This window comes from Schistocerca nitens, chromosome 9 (genome assembly GCF_023898315.1).
Source record: "Schistocerca nitens isolate TAMUIC-IGC-003100 chromosome 9, iqSchNite1.1, whole genome shotgun sequence".
NCBI lineage: Eukaryota > Metazoa > Arthropoda > Insecta > Orthoptera > Acrididae > Schistocerca > Schistocerca nitens.
The window spans coordinates 374,251,816-374,273,881 of record NC_064622.1 but is presented as its reverse complement, the minus strand read 5'-3'; the positions used below and the strand labels follow the sequence as shown (position 1 = coordinate 374,273,881).

Here is a 22,066-nt window from a genome sequence, read left to right as displayed (position 1 = left end):
TTTGAACAAACAACAAATTGCAGTCGAGCTGTATTGTCGCGAAGGGATCAAATTCCGCGTTAAGGGCAGTCTGAGTTGCATTCCCAGATCAGAAACAATTTTATCGACTTACAGAAGCTCAAATAAAAGATGGAATAAGTGTCCTGTGACCCTACCTAGCGTTTGTTTGGTCACTAGAAATAAATAACTAGTATAAGAAAGGTTACTGTTGATAGAGTTTCTACGTGTCGCGACTCCTGACTTTATTGTGGTTCAACCTAACGTCTACTTGGTAGAGGAGAAATATCATGTTTAACATGAATGTCAGACCACAATGCCGTTATACCTTCTTCACAGAATCTGTCTCTCCTTATCAAAAATTTTCAGCAGAAGTTGGAATCGAACCCAGACCCTAAGTATATGAACCGAGCATCAATCCACGAGACCACCAGATTCTCTTCTCTATCACTAATTTGCCTATCATAACAATGTTGTGCCACACTGGATGAGAATTGTGACAAACAGACTCCCTGTAGTGGTTTGCAGCATGTTCAGTACATTCATTTACTTGGTTGACCGAATCGCCATGAACTAGCTGCCTCGGCTACCCAGTGCATACATTCGACTCTATTTTGTAATCACCGAAATAAAATCACGTAACTGACACCTACACAGAACTGCCAACAGTGTAGGATGCAGAAATTTAAACAGGAAGTGTTCCTTTCGACTTGAGCTACTCTATTGCGCTATCTGTTTGTTAAAAACGTCGTGCAGTGCAAAAGAAAAGCTGTAACTGTCTGTCTCTCAGAAGTCTAGATCCGGCCATATGCATTATCTCACAGCAATGTGCAATGCGCAAGTTCTGGAGGAATTGTTGTTGAGTTCTGGAGGTGTTTTAGCTCTGTGTCAGCTAGTAGCGTAACGGTAGGCGTCACGCACTGTTGATAAGACGTCGCGAGTTTGGGTACATTCACTGCTATATTTTTTAAAACGCCATACTGCTGTCTGCTGAAGTTATCGATCTAATGGAACTTTGAACATAATTCCCTTCACTTCTCAACCCAAAATAGTCGCATGTGGAAAAAGGGCTAACTTCTGCGACATTTTGTTCTTTTCAGGTTTAATAGATGGCCAGGCTGCAGATGCATCTCGAAACTTTTGTATTATGTATGGGGAGAGCACATCGTGCCAAAATACGTGAGAAAAGTATTTTCTACATTAGCTGTCGTGTGGCAGTGGCATTTTATTCTTCATAAAACCTTGTTTGACAGCTTTAACTCACAACAAGTTTTCTACATGCATGTAATCAATATACTCATGTGCATTGTTAGACTGCTATAGATAACATCAGAGAATTCACATATATCGTTGATGATTAATTTCTCTCTCATGTTAACTAATGTTTTAACAACACTAAAAGGAACCGTACGAAAATTGTGCACTGTATGAAATGAAATAAAACTTCCCACGATAACTTTACGACGAAAGTCTGTTTCAATAAAACTGAGCATCTGTACACAAGTGTGCCTCTATCGGCACGAATTAGTAAAATACTAATCACTTAGATTTCGATTGGGTCTGTGTTTGATTGGTATGCTGTGTCATACTCAAGTGGTATGCAAATGTGGCTTTTCATAAATAAAGTTATGTATTCCTAGAAATCCAAAATTTGTTTGTCAGCAGCGGAAAGTGGCGTTACCTGTTGTGCAGCATTGTAAGTTTTTCACCATTGCACTATGAGCCGAAAGTATTTTCTTGCGATTTCCTTATCGACGTGTGATCTGACTGCTTGTAGCTCTTTCACAGAAGAGAGAAAAAACGTTGCACTCAACAAGACTGGAACCACAAACCATAGCAGACGCTTTCTCTCAGGTTAGCACGTTTGCACAGAGCTATGGAAGATGCATGCATCTACATCTCCTCTTACGAGAGCAGTAGTGGCTAGAACTCGTAAACCGCTATTTAAAGGACGAGATTAGATGCGATTTTCACGTGCAACGACATTCCTGGGCTGAAAACCGTAAATTTACAATCTTTTGTTACAGCTCAAGCGTTAATAATAACTCAGATTATTCAATGGAAATGACAGGAAAAATCAAGTGAACTTTGAGGCTTAATTCCGCGCACACCAGGAAGTAACTCGTCGATCACAGAGTTGCCAAATATACCTGGCCTTGTTGCCAAATCTCAGTTACATTGCCAGCAGGAAGAAGACGAACCGATGTGACCCTACAGTGGGCTGGGAAGTGACCATAGCTGACGTCTCAAAGACGTGGCTACTACGGCCTGCAATACATATCCGTCTGATTCACATTTCTGTAACTGGGTTTAGGGACTGGAGCATAGTTACTAATAATACTCAGAACAGACTGCAAACTAAGCTTCATAAATCAGTAACTCTCATAGTTGTTTTTATGTATCTTTCGTAAGTGTACTCAAAACTAAGAAAATCATTGACGAACGTTTTCGTGCCTCGCCGATAGTCGAGCACAACAAACAAATAAAAATAAAAAAAACCTTGTGTGTGTGTGTCAGAAGGAGACAGAGAGAGAGAGAGAGAGAAAAGAGAGAGAGAGAGTGAGGGAGAGAGATAAAAACAAAAAAGAATGAGAGAGAGAGAGTAAAAAATTGTTGCAAAGAAACTGAATCATGGTATGTGAAGAAATCTTCAATTAAAATGACACATTATTCATCATTACGAAATGTCGTATTCATGATCTATGGAACAAGTATTAATCTAATCTAATCTAATCATATCATATTGCTGACTGGTCATGAAGAGGCACGAATTACAGAAATTTTCGCCAATATCAGTAACCAAATCTATACTTTTAAAAAAAAAAAGACAACAGTTTTTGTAATAAACTGGGACTCCTTTAAAGACTCTTTCGTCCCTGTTAACTAACCACGAAAGACCTGTGATATACCTCCATTCAGAAGGAACAAAGCGTTCATGCATTTAAAGATGAAGCACATGATGTGAAGTTCTGTGACGGAGATACGAACCCAGCACGCAATCGGATGTTAACTAAGTAAAATCACATGTTACGTATCGGTTTTTCTTACCAACTGCTAGATGTTTGAATCTAAAATAAGGATACAAGTTTTTGTGCCTGAGCGACAATCGAACCGCACACCTACCGTCCTCCTTTATCATCCACGAACATAGCTTAAGTAACACTTGCTTACTCACCAACAGTAAGATGTGTGCGTGTTTGACCAGAAATAACGAAACCTATTCCGATTGTTGGCAACACGTGAACAGACATTAAAAATGTACGTTAATTTTCACTAGCAGATTGGTATGCACGTGATAGGGCTTGAAATGAAATTACGAATATTTTTGTACTGGATCAGGATTCGGACCCACATACTTACCTTTGGAGGAGACCTAGAGAAGATTGCAGTCTTGGGAAAAGGAACGAAATTATTGAACTATACAGTTCCGAGAGATTCAGATCCTCGAAAGATGAGATACGAATTCGAATCACAGTCCTGCACCAAATTTTTCAACGTCTCTAGTTCAATCAAGTACAAGAAAAATATGAGCCCTGTTCCTTTAAATGTCTATCGTTTCATCAAATAAAAAAAATTTTCTAATGTGAGTAAGTTTACTGGAGACAGTATTTCTGTTTACCATGACTTCCGCCTATGTCATTTCCCAATTGGTAATGAAGGAACGTGATGTTTAATGCGGATTCTGGAATATAAGCCTTTCTCTTGAGGTTACCAGAGGTAAAGTAAATCTGTTTGTGCGTCTTAAAAGTAAATGCCTGAACCCACGCTTTGCACCTGTGATAGTCTGTTCATGCGTTGACAACAATCGCAATAGGTGTCGTTATTTCTGGTCAAACACGCACACATCTTACTGTTGGTGAGTAAGCAAGTGTTACTTAAGCTATGTTCGTGGATGATAAAGAAGGACGGTAGGTGTGCGGTTCGATTGTCGCTCAGGCACAAAAATTTGTATCCTTATTTTAGATTCAAACATCTAGCAGTTGGTAAGAAAAACCGATACGTAACATGTGATTTTACTTAGTTAACATCCGATTGCGTGCTGGGTTCGTATCTCCGTCACAGAACTTCACATCATGTGCTTCATCTTTAAATGCATGAACGCTTTGTTCCTTCTGAATGGAGGTATATCACAGGTCTTTCGTGGTTAGTTAACAGGGACGAAAGAGTCTTTAAAGGAGTCCCAGTTTATTACAAAAACTGTTGTCTTTTTTTTTTTTAAGTATAGATTTGGTTACTGATATTGGCGAAAATTTCTGTAATTCGTGCCTCTTCATGACTAGTCAGCAATATGATATGATTAGATTAGATTAGATTAATACTTGTTCCATAGATCATGAATACGACATTTCGTAATGATGTATAATGTGTCATTTTAATTGAAGATTTCTTTACATACCATGATTCAGTTTCTTTGCAACAATTTTTTACTCTCTCTCTCTCTCTCATTCTTTTTTATTTTTATCTCTCTCCCTCACTCTCTCTCTCTTTTCTCTCTCTCTCTCTCTCTCTGTCTCTCTCTGACACACACACACAAGGTTTTTTTTTATTTTTATTTGTTTGTTGTGCTCGACTATCGGCGAGGCACGAAAACGTTCGTCAATGATTTTCTTAGTTTTGAGTACACTTACGAAAGATACATAAAAACAACTATGAGAGTTACTGATTTATGAAGCTTAGTTTGCAGTCTGTTCTGAGTATTATTAGTAACTACGCTCCAGTCCCTAAACCCAGTTACAGAAATGTGAATCAGACGGATATGTATTCCAGGCCGTAGTAGCCACGTCTTTGAGACGTCAGCTATGGTCACTTCCCAGCCCACTGTAGGATCACATCGGTTCGCCTTCTTCCTGCTGGCAATGTAACTGAGATTTGGCAACAAGGCCAGGTATATTTGGCAACTCTGTGATCGACGAGTTACTTCCTGGTGTGCGCGGAATTAAGCCTCAAAGTTCACTTGATTTTTCCTGTCATTTCCATTGAATAATCTGAGTTATTATTAACGCTTGAGCTGTAACAAAAGATTGTAAATTTACGGTTTTCAGCCCAGGAATGTCGTTGCACGTGAAAATCGCATCTAATCTCGTCCTTTAAATAGCGGTTTACGAGTTCTAGCCACTACTGCTCTCGTAAGAGGAGATGTAGATGCATGCATCTTCCATAGCTCTGTGCAAACGTGCTAACCTGAGAGAAAGCGTCTGCTATGGTTTGTGGTTCCAGTCTTGTTGAGTGCAACGTTTTTTCTCTCTTCTGTGAAAGAGCTACAAGCAGTCAGATCACACGTCGATAAGGAAATCGCAAGAAAATACTTTCGGCTCATAGTGCAATGGTGAAAAACTTACAATGCTGCACAACAGGTAACGCCACTTTCCGCTGCTGACAAACAAATTTTGGATTTCTAGGAATACATAACTTTATTTATGAAAAGCCACATTTGCATACCACTTGAGTATGACACAGCATACCAATCAAACACAGACCCAATCGAAATCTAAGTGATTAGTATTTTACTAATTCGTGCCGATAGAGGCACACTTGTGTACAGATGCTCAGTTTTATTGAAACAGACTTTCGTCGTAAAGTTATCGTGGGAACAAAATTGTTGAGGCTTTCGTGGCCACTTGTTGACAAACTGCCTATTGGCTTCTGTCTCGGGTTCTTCGGCCGACGTTCATCTAATGATTTTTCTGACGTTTCGCCAGCACGAGTGGCTGGCATTGTCAAAGCTTCAAAGAGTTCACCACCGGCAATGGAGGGTGAAGCTTTGACAATGCCAGCCACTCGTGCTGGCGAAACGTCAGAAAAATCATTAGATGAACGTCGGCCGAAGAACCCGAGACAGAAGCCAATAGGCAGTTTGTTATCGTGGGAAGTTTTATTTCATTTCATACAGTGCACAATTTTCGTACGGTTCCTTTTAGTGTTGTTAAAACATTAGTTAACATGAGAGAGAAATTAATCATCAACGATATATGTGAATTCTCTGATGTTATCTATAGCAGTCTAACAATGCACATGCAGTATATTGATTACATGCATGTAGAAAACTTGTTGTGAGTTAAAGCTGTCAAACAAGGTTTTATGAAGAATAAAATGCCACTGCCACACGACAGCTAATGTAGAAAATACTTTTCTCACGTATTTTGGCACGATGCGCTCTCCCCATACATAATACAAAAGTTTCGAGATGCATCTGCAGCCTGGCCATCTATTAAACCTGAAAAGAACAAAATGTCGCAGAAGTTAGCCCTTTTTCCACATGCGACTATTTTGGGTTGAGAAGTGAAGGGAATTATGTTCAAAGTTCCATTAGATTGATAACTTCAGCAGACAGCAGTATGGCGTTTTAAAAAATATAGCAGTGAATGTACCCAAACTCGCGACGTCTTATCAACAGTGCGTGACGCCTACCGTTACGCTACTAGCTGACACAGAGCTAAAACACCTCCAGAACTCAACAACAATTCCTCCAGAACTTGCGCATTGCACATTGCTGTGAGATAATGCATATGGCCGGATCTAGACTTCTGAGAGACAGACAGTTACAGCTTTTCTTTTGCACTGCACGACGTTTTTAACAAACAGATAGCGCAATAGAGTAGCTCAAGTCGAAAGGAACACTTCCTGTTTAAATTTCTGCATCCTACACTGTTGGCAGTTCTGTGTAGGTGTCAGTTACGTGATTTTATTTCGGTGATTACAAAATAGAGTCGAATGTATGCACTGGGTAGCCGAGGCAGCTAGTTCATGGCGATTCGGTCAACCAAGTAAATGAATGTACTGAACATGCTGCAAACCACCACAGGGAATCTGTGTCACAATTCTCATCCAGTGTGGCACAACATTGTTATGATAGGCAAATTAGTGATAGAGAAGAGAATTTGGTGGTCTCGTGGATTGACGCTCGGTTCATATACTTAGGGTCTGGGTTCGATTCCAACTTCTGCTGATGATTTTTGATAAGGAGAGACAGATTCTGTGAAGAAGGTATAATAGCATTGTGGTCTGATATTCATGTTAAACATGGTATTCCTCCTCTACCAAGTAGACGTTAGGTTGAACCACAATAAAGTCAGGAGTCGCGACACGTAGAAACTCTATCAACAGTAACCTTTCTTATACTAGTTATTTATTTCTAGTGACGAAACAAACGCTATGTAGGGTCACAGGACACTTATTCCTTCTTTTATTTGAGCTTCTGTATGTCGATAAAATTGGTTCTGATCTGGGAATGCAATTCAGACCGCCCTTAACGCGGAATTTGATCCCTTCGTGACAATACAGCTCGACTGCAATTTGTTGTTTGTTCAAAACTGCAGATTTCTCAACATCTCCACATATTGCGCGTGAAAGGGTTCGAATCCTGGCCCGGCCCTAAAGCTTTCATTATGTATTATCAAGCTCTAGCATGAGAACACCTATCTGCTGGTGGGTAATAATTTTGATTTTAAATGTATTTTCATTCGTTGTCAACACTAACGGTATCTGCCGTTTTTGAGTCCTAGTGAGACACAGAACTGTTTGCGAAATCATTGTAAATTCAAGGATGTTATGCCGAGCTGCTGGTGGAGAAAAATTCGGTAGCTGACGTCTCTTTGTGTGCAGTCAACAACGATATGTGTGGGGCTCGATTCCCAGTCAGCACTGAACTCTTTGTCATATTATTTCTAGTTCAAACATGCTCACATGTCGCTTCTGGTGTAACAAACCCATTTGTAACGTTCGTTTTCGCTAGAATATAACAGCGATAGGTGCCAGGTTGGAGTCCTGGAAAAGAAAAAATTAATGTTTCGTCTCGTCCTTTCAGTTAAACCATCTAGCTACTGCCGAGAAAATGCGATATGTAACAGTTGAATGTGCTTCGATGACAATCTAATTAGGTTCTGGGTTCGAATCACTGTCCAACACAAAGCTTTACCTCACGGCATTTCAAGTAAGTTACTTGTGAAGAAGCAATATTTAACATCTCTCGTAGTTCGTTAACAAGGACAATAGATGCTGGGTAGGAATTCGCGTCCGTTAACAATGTTTACGTTATGTAATTTAAAGCTGATATTTGCTAACTGACACTGACTAAAATCGAGCTATATCACTCTCTGTATGCCTAGTCAGGATTGTCTGTTAGTTTCCGTCAGTTACGAAGTATTTGTTTAGTCTGCATGACCTGGGTTTGAATCCATATGCAGAACGGGACGGTTTGTCGTGTCATTTGAAGTTCATACATATTCTCAACTAGCTGCTCGTGAATAACTTAAATTTTTAATGTAATTTTGCGTTAAATAATAAGTACGGTATGTTATTTTGAAGAGGTAATCATGGTTCAAATGGTTCAAATGGCTCTGAGCACTATGGGACTTAACATCTTAGGTCATCAGTCCCCTAGAACTTATAACTACTTAAACCTAACTAACCTAAGGACATCACACACATCCATGCCCGAGGCAGGATCGAACCTGCGACCGTAGCAGTCCCACGGTTCCGGACTGCAGCGCCTAGAACCGCACGGCCATCGCGGCCGCCCCAGGAAATCATGAATACGACGAACTTACTACGTGAATTACTTATCTGACGTAATAATGAGAATGGTAACTTTTCATGTATGTCATTTATTGCAATAAATGTGAGCTTACAAGCCTGAAGAACCGTCTTATCTGTGATAAGATGTTCCCTAATATTTGTAGTACCTTGGTATTACTTTACATCTTGAGTTATTGCGATACAGAGCAGTGTTTTCTAGTGGTGACTTGGTGGAACCATTTTCAATAGTCAAACGACTGTACCGAGGGGCGCTTAGAGGACCTGCTAGACAGTTGCGCTATGTGGGTTGCATTCGAATCAGGCGAAATGCAATTCAGGTCGTTCGGATACTTTTGAGTACGACTGTACCTACGTACCTCTTTTAAAATCAACACAGAAATCCTCACCATAATCTATTTGGTTTTCATTTTTAAGGAATTGACAAGCATTCACGCAAACCAGTTCATTGTATAATAAAGGAGGTTTGTCAAATAAAATTTTAATGCTCCACTTTATCATTATTTAATAGTGACTGAAATTTAATGACAATTATGGTCCTCAGCGCCGAAATCAAAATCCATTCAGTTTTACTTCGTCCTCCTTCCGATTAAAAGACTGGAGTTTAGTAACCTTTATTGTGTCAATGTATGGCCTGTCATGGTATCTGATTGGGGGCGCCAGTACCTGAGTCATATCACATGATGATGACGCTTGATTTTTGGGGCGCTCAACTGAGCGGTCACCATCGCCCATACGAAAACCCAATCTTTGCACAGTCCAATGTAGCCGCTTGCACGAATGATGAGGAAATGACGAACAACACAAACACCCAGTCCTCAGGCAGAAAAATACCCAACCCAGACGGGGAATTGAACCCGGGCCCCCGTGATTCAGAGGTAGCAACGCCAACTACTAGACCATGAGCGGCGGACGTCTTACCACGTCGAGTCTGATGTTCTCTTGGCTGCAAATCACGTTCCGCCACAACTGATCTGTCGTTATTTCCTTTCTACAGTCGGCCTTTGTGTTTCTCTAGCTGTTTTCTGACTTAGTAGTAGTACGCACGCAAGCTTCTCCCCTGCTGCCCAGTGTCCGGTAAATTCCTATCCTTGACTGAATTTAAGTGTTCCTGTACCTTTCCGGTGAGTTTGTCGATTACGGCGGTATTCCGTCAAGATCTTATCGCTGTAATCTATAAATCCAACTGAAAGATGTAGGAACTCTTAAACCCGGTCAAGGATGCTCGCAAGCCGCATAGAAAAAGGAGGAACTAAAACATACTTAATTGTGGAGACTTCGTGGGTACTGCAAAATAAAGCTCGAAAACTGAGCAAAGAATACAAAGGCAACTGCCGATGGACAGAGAAAGACTGATCAACTGCGGCGGAATGTGCTTTGCATTATAGGAGACCAGCGGGTTCGAGGTGATAATACTTAGGTACTGGGAGGAAGGTGTGAACCTGGATGGTATCGGGATTCCAGAGCTGAAGAAGATGTGTGCCTGTCTTCCACCAAGATAGCAATAGCGGACGACAGCTTCAGACAACGCCCAATTGCGTTGGAGTTTTCAAGACATGTGACGTCACGTGTCCGCGCGGGAGTATGCTGAAACTCAATTTTACTTCCGCCAGTAGCGAGCAAGAGTGTACATCACACCTTCGAAATAACGGCAGACGTTCTCGAAAATATCCTCCGCAGATGGGTACCAAACGTTAGGTTTCAACAAGAAAAGCATCCGCCCATGGCATAATAGCCTGGAATATTTTAATAAGTGTGTCATCTGAATGTATCGTGTCATCTTCCAACCTGTAACAAGATCGTCTGGTTTGCCATGTAACCTTTCCTAGTAAGGAAATGGGACACTCATCGTTGTGTTATGACAAAAATTTTCGTAGAACACATAGCACTAGCACCGCACCTTCTCTGAAATAAAACAGTCCAATGAAATCATATGTCATTATCAAGATTGACGAAAGTGTGATCAATGATTTATAATATCAACATTGCAACTACGTAATAAGTAACTTAACGTTCACGTGCGCACTCCATTATTACTAAGCTTGGACAAAAATAGAAGTGTAAGTTTTGAAAATAATGTCCTGTCAGAACACATGGGCAGTAACTATAATATGATGAAATGGCTGTGATTTAAATACGTAATGTTACCAAACAATTTCATGAAGAGAAAATATGGTAATTTCAAATGGATTTTTGAAACCATACAGCGTTAACGAATTTAAGTGACACTACTCAATGTTATCATTTCGTTATCAATGCAACAGTTAATTTCTTCAGTCACTGTTCGATATTTTACCAAAGATATAATTTCATCATGATGGGTATAATCATCATCAAAGCTTTTAAATCATTCATAACAGTCTGTTTTCCAAATTATAATTTTTTCAGAAACTAAGACCTCTAACTTTCGCGACCAAACGATCTAGCGACTTTTTTTCCGTTCTTGTCTATCTCTTTCTCCGTCATTTTGCATTACCAGTTCTGTGCGGATGTCACACGAAACCTCTTTTATTGATGAAAACTTCCCTTGGGATTTTTTTTTTTTTTTTTTTATTACAGAAGATTGCCGAACACGCTGACCCTACACCAACTGAGAATCCATGCACAACTCACTGCCCGCCCTCACAGCTTTACTTCAGTACCTCATCTCCTACCTTCCCAATTGGTCCGCAAAAGGCAAAGATCTAGTCCTAGCCCAGCACACAGTCTTAATCTGCCCGGAACTTTCCCATCAGTGCACATTCAGACGTAGAGTGAAAAGCTTATCTGTTTACTGGAGTACGTATTGCTGAAGTAGGCACCGTGTTTTTTTGGTGGGTTGGAATTTTCCTTTCTCTGAAGCAATGCCTCCACTGTAAGATTATGGCTAATACTCTATGGTACTAAACGGCCTCCTCCCTCGTCTCACTATATTGCCACTCTTCATAACATCGAGCCCCATCTCTCCACTGGAGACGATCGTTATACAGCACTGCCGATCACGCACACTGCTGGCCAATGGCTGATTCTTTGGTCTGTGGATTGGAGCTCTCTCAGATATTAACAAAATGTTAACAAACAAATTATGTCTTTCATGGCGTACATTCCAGTAATCGCTCATTATTCAAGTCTTCAACAAAAATTTTAAAACGTACTATTGAGAAGTAATTAACCGTTTGAGTAGCAGTGGATATCTAGTGGTACACTGAGGTACCTCTACGAATGTGGTACCTCACTTAAAGCGTTCAGTGCAACCGTCGGCGCTGAGATTGTGCTAAATGTTTGGAGGAAATTGTGGCATGTCTTTTTTTTTTTTTTTAGATCATTGGCCGTGAATGTTATTGTATCTAAAGTTACTGTAACGTTGTACTACAACTGTTATGGGTGGTTTCGAAATGAAAAACAGTATGTTCTTTTGACGCAAATGTATTATATTTTCGGTCTGTGTTTGCTTAGGACTATAACTTGAAAGGCATCATGAGTTTATGTAAGTTTCGAGATGTGGGACTGTCTCTATGAAAAATGCGAAATTGCTTTTAGATATATGACTTGAAATGAAGGGTGGTTGAAAATTGTATGTCCCTGTGGTTCCAAAGGAAACCACAACTTTAAAACAAATGATTGAATACTTTTTGCCAATTTCTTCTTTTATTCTATGGTTATTATGATAATAAGGAAACCACAACTTTAAAACAAATGATTGTTTACTTTTGGCCAATTTCTTCTTTTATTCTTTGCTTATTATGATAATAAAGGATAATTTTGTGAAAAATTTTAAAATTGTATTCAAAGTGAAACCACCACCTTAAAATAATTGCTTGTTTACGCTACTTTTTGTCAGTTTATTCTTGTATTCGTTGCTTACTATGATGGTAAAGCATAATTTTGAGAAAAATTTTAAAATTAACATTTACATTTTTGGGGCTCAAAGGGTTAAGAAAATTACAGTTATGCAGATACAATACTAAAGTTGAAAATAACAGTAGGCACTAGTTGGTATTTTTATAACAGACTGCATATACAGAGACGTTTCTAAGTATATTATATGATAAAGTGTGAGGAGAAAGAAAAGTTAATGGTGCATCTATGCTTGAAGTCTAATATGTGGTTACAACTCGCATTTCCCATCCCCCCTTTCTATTTCGCATTTCAAGGTTTTTATTAGTCGTAAATTGAGACACTCAGAATTTAATTTTTTGTTGGGTAATGAGACAAGAACCACCAGCGAAAAAAAGAAATGACTGTCCAAAGACGAAGTGCTCGTATTTGAAATGCTATAAGACCGGCATGTAGTATTTCGCCCCCACTGTATCTCGAAGAAGCATTGATGTAAAAGAAAGAAAGCTTCAGCAGTGGTATTAAACTTCATAGTGAAAGGATATGAATGATAAGATTTGCTGATGACATTGCTATTCTCAGTGAAAGTGATGAAGAACTGCAGGGGTTGTTAAATAGAATGAAGCAGTCTAATGAGCACACATCATGGATTGAGTGTAAACTGTAGACAGACGAAAGTAATGAGAAGCAGCAGATTAACGGTAAACTTAATACCAGAATTGAGGATGTTGAAAACTCATGATTGGACTCAACTGTATCACTTCAAAATTTAATGCACAACCGGCTTCAGTCGTTAACAGACCTTCTTCTGATGTCTCTATACATCGGTAAACCAGGATGAGCCACAGTCCTTCATCAGAAAGACAACTGTAACTATAGCAAACAACATACACAATTTGTTGAGAACTTACTCTTTGAAACCGTAATCAGATGTGATACATGTCATAAGCATCATAAATCATCATGGTACAAGCCAACCTCTCCACTAAACTCAAATACAAAATTAGATACAGCGTCTCAAAATTTGCTGACGAGGTACTGCACTAGACAAAACCGAGTTAACAGGCGATCCACAGTACAGAACACACTGTCAAAGATGTTAGACTCGCAGGAAGAGATCCTACACCACACGAAGGATCAGCTACATATTGTCAAAGATCAGATACTACTCGAGATATGGTACATTAATATCACAGTCTAACATAACAGTCGCGACACTTCGCCTCGATTTTGCTGCCATCAGCGCCCCAAGCGGCCGGTAGGTTGAACTGTGAGTTCGGCGCGATATTGAAAGCGAATAGTGATTGTTTATTTTGATTTATACAATGGTTTTTACCATCGGGAGCGTTTGTAGCGCAATAAATTTCAGCAGCAACAGGAAGAAGACACCACAGCTGTCTTTTTTTAGGTTTTCTGAGGATCCTGAGAGGTAAATACCATCATGTTACTAAACTGTATCGTCAGGATTCACTTGCAAACTGTATGTGTATAAATGATGACTGTTTCGTTTTAGGAGCAGAAAATGGCTAGTTAATAGCAGACGAGTAGACCTTATGAAGAAAGACCCAGTTTACCTGTATAATAATATTAGGTTTTGTTCGCTACATTTCGAACAAAACCAGTTCATGAACGCAGACAATAACAAACTCGTGTGGAATGCAGTACCCATACAGTTTGACATTCCAAATAAGCCACCTCAGCTGACGATGAAGAGGAAACTGCCACAAAGATTCGACAGTCAATCTAAAGCTGTAAAACAGTCCTATGACACAGAAGCAGCCAGTTCAACTCACCGCATGTATCTGCCAGATTCGTGTGAATCATCAACACAGACCTACTTTGACGATGAAGTGGTTAGATTAAGTGCAGCTGTTCGTGTCTTATAAAAGCGTGTGAAGTGTCAGAATGTGCAGATCGCTAGACTTCGAGCTAAACTATTATGGGACAAGGAAAATGCCTACAGACAGATTGTTTGAAAATTATTCAAATATTTGGTTTTTCGTGAAATGTAATGTAATCAGCTCATTATAATGTTTTCAGTATATTTCTCCCACTATTTGGCAGTTGCTTGCCCCATTTTGAATAATATAAAGATGAAGGTCGTACTTGTGGCGACAGGCGACAATGACAAACACAGTGGGCCTACAGAACGATAAACGAGCTGTCGATCGCTTTTGCATGTAGAGGTACATGCCTGTGCTTCTTACATGTGAATCTGTGTGTTTATATTATTTTGATATCAACATGGTAAGCTGCAATTCTCTCCAATGTCACAAGTGTTTCTTCACGAATCTGTTGTAGCTTGCCACTCTATTCATGGTTTTTGTCCATACTTGCGCTTATTTTAGAATCATTTTTAGAAACATATATGCCTTCTGATACTACACAGACTCTTGGAGGCAAGAAAATAACTCAAATAATTCGGAAATTACGTAGGAAATGGAAGCAAACAAACATTATGCTTACGACGCGTCTCTCGTTCACCTTACCTGCCGCTTGGAGCGCTAGTGTCGCTCCATCTGTCAAACGGCAACAACTTTCATAGCAGTAAGTGTCGCGACTGTTATGTTAGACTGTGATTAATATTATCTATTATTGACTCAACAATAAAATACAAAGAAAAGAAACTTTTCATGACATTCTTAATGGTTGCGTGATCTTTCGCATTACAGTCACACTTATTAATGAGTATAGCGATAACTATGCGTTTTGTGGGTCTATGATGCTTTGTCGTAGATGTAGTGAAGATTTCTCTAGGAATATTCTATTTCGCGCATCTTTTCGTTTATTTAAAACTCAGATGGATGTAAATTTCAATTTGCTTCATCACATCCAGGATTTTACCTTTCTGTAACTTACGATATTCGTAGTGATTCATTAACATGAGGTATTTTATGGCTTGTGTCTTTAAGTGTGCAGCAGAGGTGGATGGACAATTGTCACTTACTATCGTGTGCTATTTAAATAGTGTGCTAACTTCCCTTCCTATTTTGAGCAATCTTCACAGTTGGTTTTCTATATTCCTGACTGAAAAAAAAGGCTCTGAATTCCCTGATGTCTGTCTCAATAATCATTGTAGATTGTTAACGTTCCTGTAATTTCGTATTCTTGAAACATAGAATAATAATGTAGAAAACAAGGCCTAAATTTGACCTTAAAAATCATTTGTTTTTCTGGTGTTCTGATTAAAGCTATTTCTGATTAAAGTTATTTCATCTACAGGATTGGGCGTATTGTGTTTATTTTCTTTTTGAATAATGTATCCTATAAGTTTTCATAACTGTTATTTATAGTCGCGTTTAGGGGAATATTTAATTCTTTTTCAGTTTTACTTTTTCCAGTGGTAGGTTGACCAGTCTCTGTATCACAGAGTGAAAATTTGCACGTTTATATGACCTCGAAGAGAATTATTGGGGTTGGCTGATTATATCTGTTGGTGGTTTACGAAGGAAGGAAGGAAGAAAGGGTTTAACGTCCCGTCGACCTCGAGGTCATCAGAGACGGAGCATAAGCTCGGATTGTGTCAAAGATGAGGTAGGAAATCGGCCGTGCCCTTTCATAGGAACCATCCCGGCATTTACCTGGAGCGATTTAGGGAAATCACGGAAAACCTAAATCTGCATGGCCGGACGCGGGTTTGAACCGTCGTCCTCCCGAATGCGAGACCATTGTGCTCACCACTGCGCCACCCTGGTCGGTGTTGGTTTACTATCGAATTTATGTCCATATTTCTCATTTGAAATTTTTCATTTTAGAGTGAAGAATTCTCAATATTTTATATTGAACAATCAGGAAGGAATCTTAGCACACGATCTAAAGACTACACGACAATAAATGATAATCTCCCGTCCACCTCCGCTGCATACTGTAGAAGACACCAACCACAAAATACCTAATATTAATAAAGCACTACAAATATTACGTAAGTCACAGAAAGGTAAAAGGGATGTGATGGAAAAATTGAAATTTACATCCATATAAAAGATCAGATGTACAAAAAGACGGGCGAAATAGAAAATTTTTAGACCAATTTTCACCACTTCTACGACTTGCAGTCGCATTAACGTGGCCACCGCCAATGTTCGACGTCAACGTGCAGTAACCACTCACAGACGACAGGTGGCAGCACTAGCAGTGTGTCGGCGGAGGGGGGGGGGGGGGTAGAAGAACAGTGTAGCCATTCACATAATGCAGAGACGAAGTGATTTATGTGGCGACCAATAGGGAATATCATTGGCCTTAGGGCAAGGGGTGGAAGCATTTGCGAAATGGCTGTTAACTGTTCACATGCTGCCACGTTAAAGTATATCGTGTTATCCAAAACCGGCATCGAGGCAGCAGTGGTACACCACCGGCGATAGATGACAGAAAAGGGCTGCAGAGATATGTACGGGCGAATAGACGTGCAACTGTCGAGCAGTCCAGATGAACCAAGGGGCTACAAACAGTGTCTCCCCAACGAATGTTCAGCGGACGTTGCTGGACCTTCGCAGCAGGCGCCTGGTTCATGGTAGCTATTGTTAATCGACGCCGAATGCTGGAATTAGCAATTTGCCATCTGTTCACATTCAAATGGCTCGGAGCACTATGGGACTTAACTTCTGAGGTCATCAGTCCCTCTAGAACTCAGAACTACTTTGACCTAACTAACCTAAGGACATCACACGCACCCATGCCCGAGGCAGGAACCGAACCTGCGACCGTAGCGGTCGCGCGGTTCCAGACTGTAGCGCCTAGAACCGCTCGGCCACACCGCTATACTCATTAATAAATATGACTGTAATGCGAAAAATCACGCAATTAAGCAGATCAGTGAAGATTTTATTCGATTTTCATTAATGTTTCGTATCACTACTGTGATCATCCGCCCCTGGTAGCTGACTGGTCAGCGTGACGGAATGTCATATCTAACGGCCCGGGTTCGATTCCCTTCTCGGTCGGGGATTTTCTCCGCTCAGGGACTGGGTGTTCTGTTGTCCTTAACATCATCATTTCATCCCCATCGACATGAAAGTCGCCGAAGTGGCGTCAACTCGAAAGACTTGCACCAGACGAACGGTCTACCGACGGGAGGCCCTAGCCACACGGCATTTTTTACTACTGTGATCGACTATATGTGTAAGATCCTTCTGAAAACTATTCGGAAGTGACGTACTCCCATAATAACAAATATTTCCAATTCATTTTACGGAAACTTCATGCCGTCATTTTTACCTAATCTATATGGCTTAATTAGAGAATTTCTGAAAAATAATTATAATCTTCTTAGCTTCAGTAGATTAAAAATATCGACCCTATGCAGAAGAGCTAAAAAATAACGTACTTCTAGAATTAGAAGAACTAGCTTATTTTCTGAAAATTATATGCAGTCGTAGGAGCAAAGACATACAGTACATAGCATGATATATTAACGACTGCTCTATAAAGTAATTTATAATCCTCCTAGTAGATCTTGGGATATGGATTATTATTCCCATACATTTGTAACTAATAGTAACGCATCCAATGCATAATGGTTCTGTTTTAGGAAACTGAAAATAGCTTAAAGCCAAGATTGTATAATCATAAATCAAATAAACAAAATTTCAGCAGAAGGCATCAGAAGATCATTTCAAAAATTCGGTAGTTCTGTTGATTCCTTCTTAGTGTAAGTATCAGAACGTGAAAGTCATGTGGAGATTGGTAGGAAGCCACGAGTAAGCCTTCTTAAAGCCAATAAGACCTTTACTCCATAACAGCCACGCCCCAAAACCTGTATTACTTAGAGCTGATCATGAATCATAGACGCAACCTTATGACTAAGTACTATTTTTTTCGAAAAACATCTGCTGACATTAACAGGTCCAAAGTTGACTATCATTTTAATCCGTGTTGGAAATATTCAGATTGCAACCTGATAATTTAAGTTCTGTAACACATTATTGAAAAATATAATTTGGATTGACATTCACGCAGATCATTTAATTACGAGCTGTGCCTATTCTAATGTTCATTTACCGTACATAGTAACATTCACTTCTTAGTAGAGGGGTACCGTTAGTGACAGGACTATTATGAGCACAAATAATAAGCATGTACTTTATAACCAATAACTGGAAATCTTGACCGTATGGTAGATTAATATCATACATGACAGGGTGGCCTACAGTGTACATACATAAAGTATTTGATCAAAAGTATGCAGACGGTATTAGCGTGTGATCATCCTACGGATTTACGACGGTTTAGGCTCTTGAGAGGATGCTTTCGATGAGGTGTCTGAATGTCAATAGAGGCATGTTAGCTCATTCTTCGTCAAGTGTCAAAACTAGAGATGATAGTGCTGTTAACTTCGTAACTCATCTAAAATGTGTCCCATTGGGTTCAGGATGGAACTGTGGGATGGCCAGTCCTCTTCACGAATGATATTGTTCACAAACCATTGCCTCATAGATATTGCTTTATGACAGGTTGCGTTGTCTTGCTGACATAAATAATCATTGTCTCCAAAATGATCCTCTACTGTAGGCAGTACACAACGCCGCCAAATGTGTTCATATCCTTCCTCATTTGGCCTTTTCTTAAGCGCAATAAGGTGAGCACATCCTGACCGCGAAAAACGTCACCATTCCGTAACGCATATATTCTGTACTTCGCTATTGGCACTACACATGCCGGTAGGCATTCATCTAACCCAAATCCATCCATCAGAATGCAACAGGCTATAATGTCATCCATCACTCCAAATCATTTGTTTCCAGTCATCCACTGGCTACTTGCGTCACACCTTACATCGAGAATCACTTAGCACTGACTACAGCAAGTTTGGTTTATGAGGAACTGCTCCACCGTTGTACCACATTCTTCCTACTAATAGGCAGTTATTATGCTTGATGAATTGCTGGTGGCACTTAGGAACTCATGAGTATTCCTTAGGCTGATTTCATTCGATTTCCCTAAGTGTACACCCTACTTAACCTAAATTATCATAAAGACAAACACATACACCCATGCCCGAGGGAGCATTCGACCAGCTGATTTATTTGCTTTCAAATGTTTCAGTTGTTTCTCTACGCCAGGGACGCTTATTACTATGTCGTCCATATGAGAGTATGTCGGGTGGTCAAATGATGGTATGTAGGATTCTCCTGAGTGGACGATGTCTTGAACATGAAATTTAAATTTCAGTTTTAGTTTTGCTGTCTTCAACTGCCACATCATACTGGTCAACAAGGGTTTGAATGGAAGCGCCGGCCGGAGTGGCCGTGCGGTTCTAGGCGCTACAGTCTGGAGCCGAGCGACCGCTACGGTCGCAGGTTCGAATCCTGCCTCGGGCATGGATGTGTGTGATGTCATTAGGTTAGTTAGGTTTAATTAGTTCTAAGTTCTAGGCGACTGATGACCTCAGAAGTTAAGTCTCATAGTGCTCAGAGCCATTTGAACCATTTTAAATGGAAGCCTTAGACCTGCTTAGCGGTTTTACACAAGAGCAGAATTTTCTCGAGTTCTCTGCCAGATCTTTTGGTAAGGTGTGACGGTGGTGGCTGTTGTATGTTTCGCCCATAGATCTTTTCACAGACACACTAATCTCTACTAACCTTTGCTTGTTGTCATTAGTGCGTTCTCTTTTGAACCAAGAGTGCAGCAGCCTCTGCTTCCTCTGCGTCTTCCGAATTTCGTTATTAAACCACGGTGGATTTTTCCCATCGTTTTTCCACTACTTATTACGCATATAACCGTCTAGACCACGATCTAAAATGTGCTTAAACTTTGCCTGTAATTCCTCTACGTCCATCTTACTGGAACTAAGTGGTGTCAGTTGACTGTCGAAGTGACATGCTAACGACTGCTTATCTAGCAGACTCTCCTAGTCTTCTTGACTGTTTTACTAACTTTCGCAAGCATAGTTGCTATAATGACGTTGTGATTGCTAATCCCCCTTTCTATACTGACATTTTCGATAAACTCCGGCCTATATGTATCTAAGAGAACTAATTACCATTGCGTATGGACTCCCAATCTAGCTGCTCAAGACAATTTTCAGTAAACGTGTTCAAACGTATTTCGCATTACTGTCTATCTGTCTGTAGCTCCCGCCCCCCCCCCCCCCTCTCCCCGCAATGAATACAGTGTGCCTGTGGATTTGTTAGTCAGGTGACAGTTAGTAACTAATCCAAATTCGAAGTCACTGAGCTCTTCTTCTCATGTAACTGCACCTCGACTGACAACACAATTCCTCCTGGGCCGGCCGTTGTGACTGGGCGGTTCTAGGCGCTTCAGTCCGGAACCGCGCTGCTGCTACGGTCGCAGGTTCGAATCCTGCCTCGGGAATGGATGTGTGTGGCGTCCTTAGCTTAGTTAGGTTTAAGTAGTTCTAAGTCTAGGGGGACTGATGACCTCAGATGTTAAGTCCCAGCCGGCGAGAGTGGCCGAGCGGCTCTAGGCGATCTGGAACCGCGCGACCGCTACGGTCGCAGGTTCGAATCCTGCCTCGGGAATGGATGTGTGTGATGTCTTTGGGCTAGTTAGGATTAAGTAGTTCTAAGTTCTAGGGGACTTATGACCCCAGCAGGTGAGTCCCATAGTGCTCAGAGCCATTTGAACCATTTTTTTTGTTGTCCCATAGTGTTTAGAGCCATTTGAACCCTTTTTTTTTAATTTCTTCCTGGCTCCCTTTATGCTGGTGGGTCCGCCTCTCAGTCAATTCGGTGTTACACAGTGGTGGCCGGATACTTCTGATCAGATAGTGTAGGTGTTAGGAGAGGATGGCTTGGCTCACAATGGTACCATTCCTACCTGCTTTCTGTCTCACTGGCGGCTACAAGGCGACGGATTTCCGTAGCAGCATGGGTGTTCTTCTGCATCAGGTCTGTCCAGCCGTCAGTCTTCACAACCTCCGCATGGTGGTTCTTGATGAAAGCGACCGCGGCGTTCGTCAGCGCTGTACAGTAGTTCTCCAGGGCGAGCGCTGCGACACTGGCTACATTCTCTATCGCTATGTGCCGAGCCGCTTGCTCTTCGCACATCTCCTTCAGCAGCGGCAGAGCGATCTTGTCAGCTGCGACGAGCAAGTCGAGCGCCAAGTCGTCGATCCGCGGCGCTTTGTCCGTATAGACGAAGTGGAGCAGCTGCCGCGCGACCTCTTGCTCCACGCCCAGGAGTTGGACGCAGGCTCCGCGGCCCGCCTTCCGCAACATGGCGGCGAACACGGGACTGCGGGCCGCGAGAACGGAGGAGTGCGCGGCCAGGCGCGAGCCGCCGGCCAGCAACACCACGTCGGCGCCGCGGCCGGACTCCAGCAAGCCGGCCAGGTCGTCCGACAGGCTGCGGTCCGACACCTGCCACTCCACCATCGCGGTCCTCCTGGAACACAGATCGCCGCCACATTGCTGGACTCCAGCGAGGTCATTTCATTTATCGTATGGCTAAAAAATCTTACAAATGACAGTTCATTTCGCACGTAACAAACTACACGGAAGAGTAAAAGAGATTGGTACACCTGCCTGATATCGGCACCCGCGAGCACGCGGATGTGCCGCAACACGACGTGGCATGGACTCGACTAATGTCAGAAGTAGTGCTGGAGGGAACTGAGACCATGAATCCTGCAGGGCTGTCCATAAATGCGTAAGAGTACATCTACATCTACATCTACATCTACATCCATACTCCGCAAGCCACCTGACGGTGTGTGGCGGAGGGTACCTTGAGTACCTCTATCGGTTCACCCTTCTCTTCCACT

The 22,066-nt window shown here is 41.2% G+C and overlaps 1 protein-coding gene across 1 annotated transcript in view; it reads right to left on the bottom strand.

The window, feature by feature from the left end:
* The window catches only part of LOC126204245 (poly [ADP-ribose] polymerase tankyrase-2-like), a 41,198-nt gene extending 19,677 nt beyond the window's left edge, over positions 1–21,521 (bottom strand). Inside the window, exon 1 of the mRNA XM_049938639.1 lies at positions 21,121–21,521. Coding sequence (XP_049794596.1) covers positions 21,121–21,521 — 401 coding nt within the window. The remainder of the gene's footprint in view (positions 1–21,120) is intronic.
* Positions 21,522–22,066: the final 545 nt, after the last annotated feature.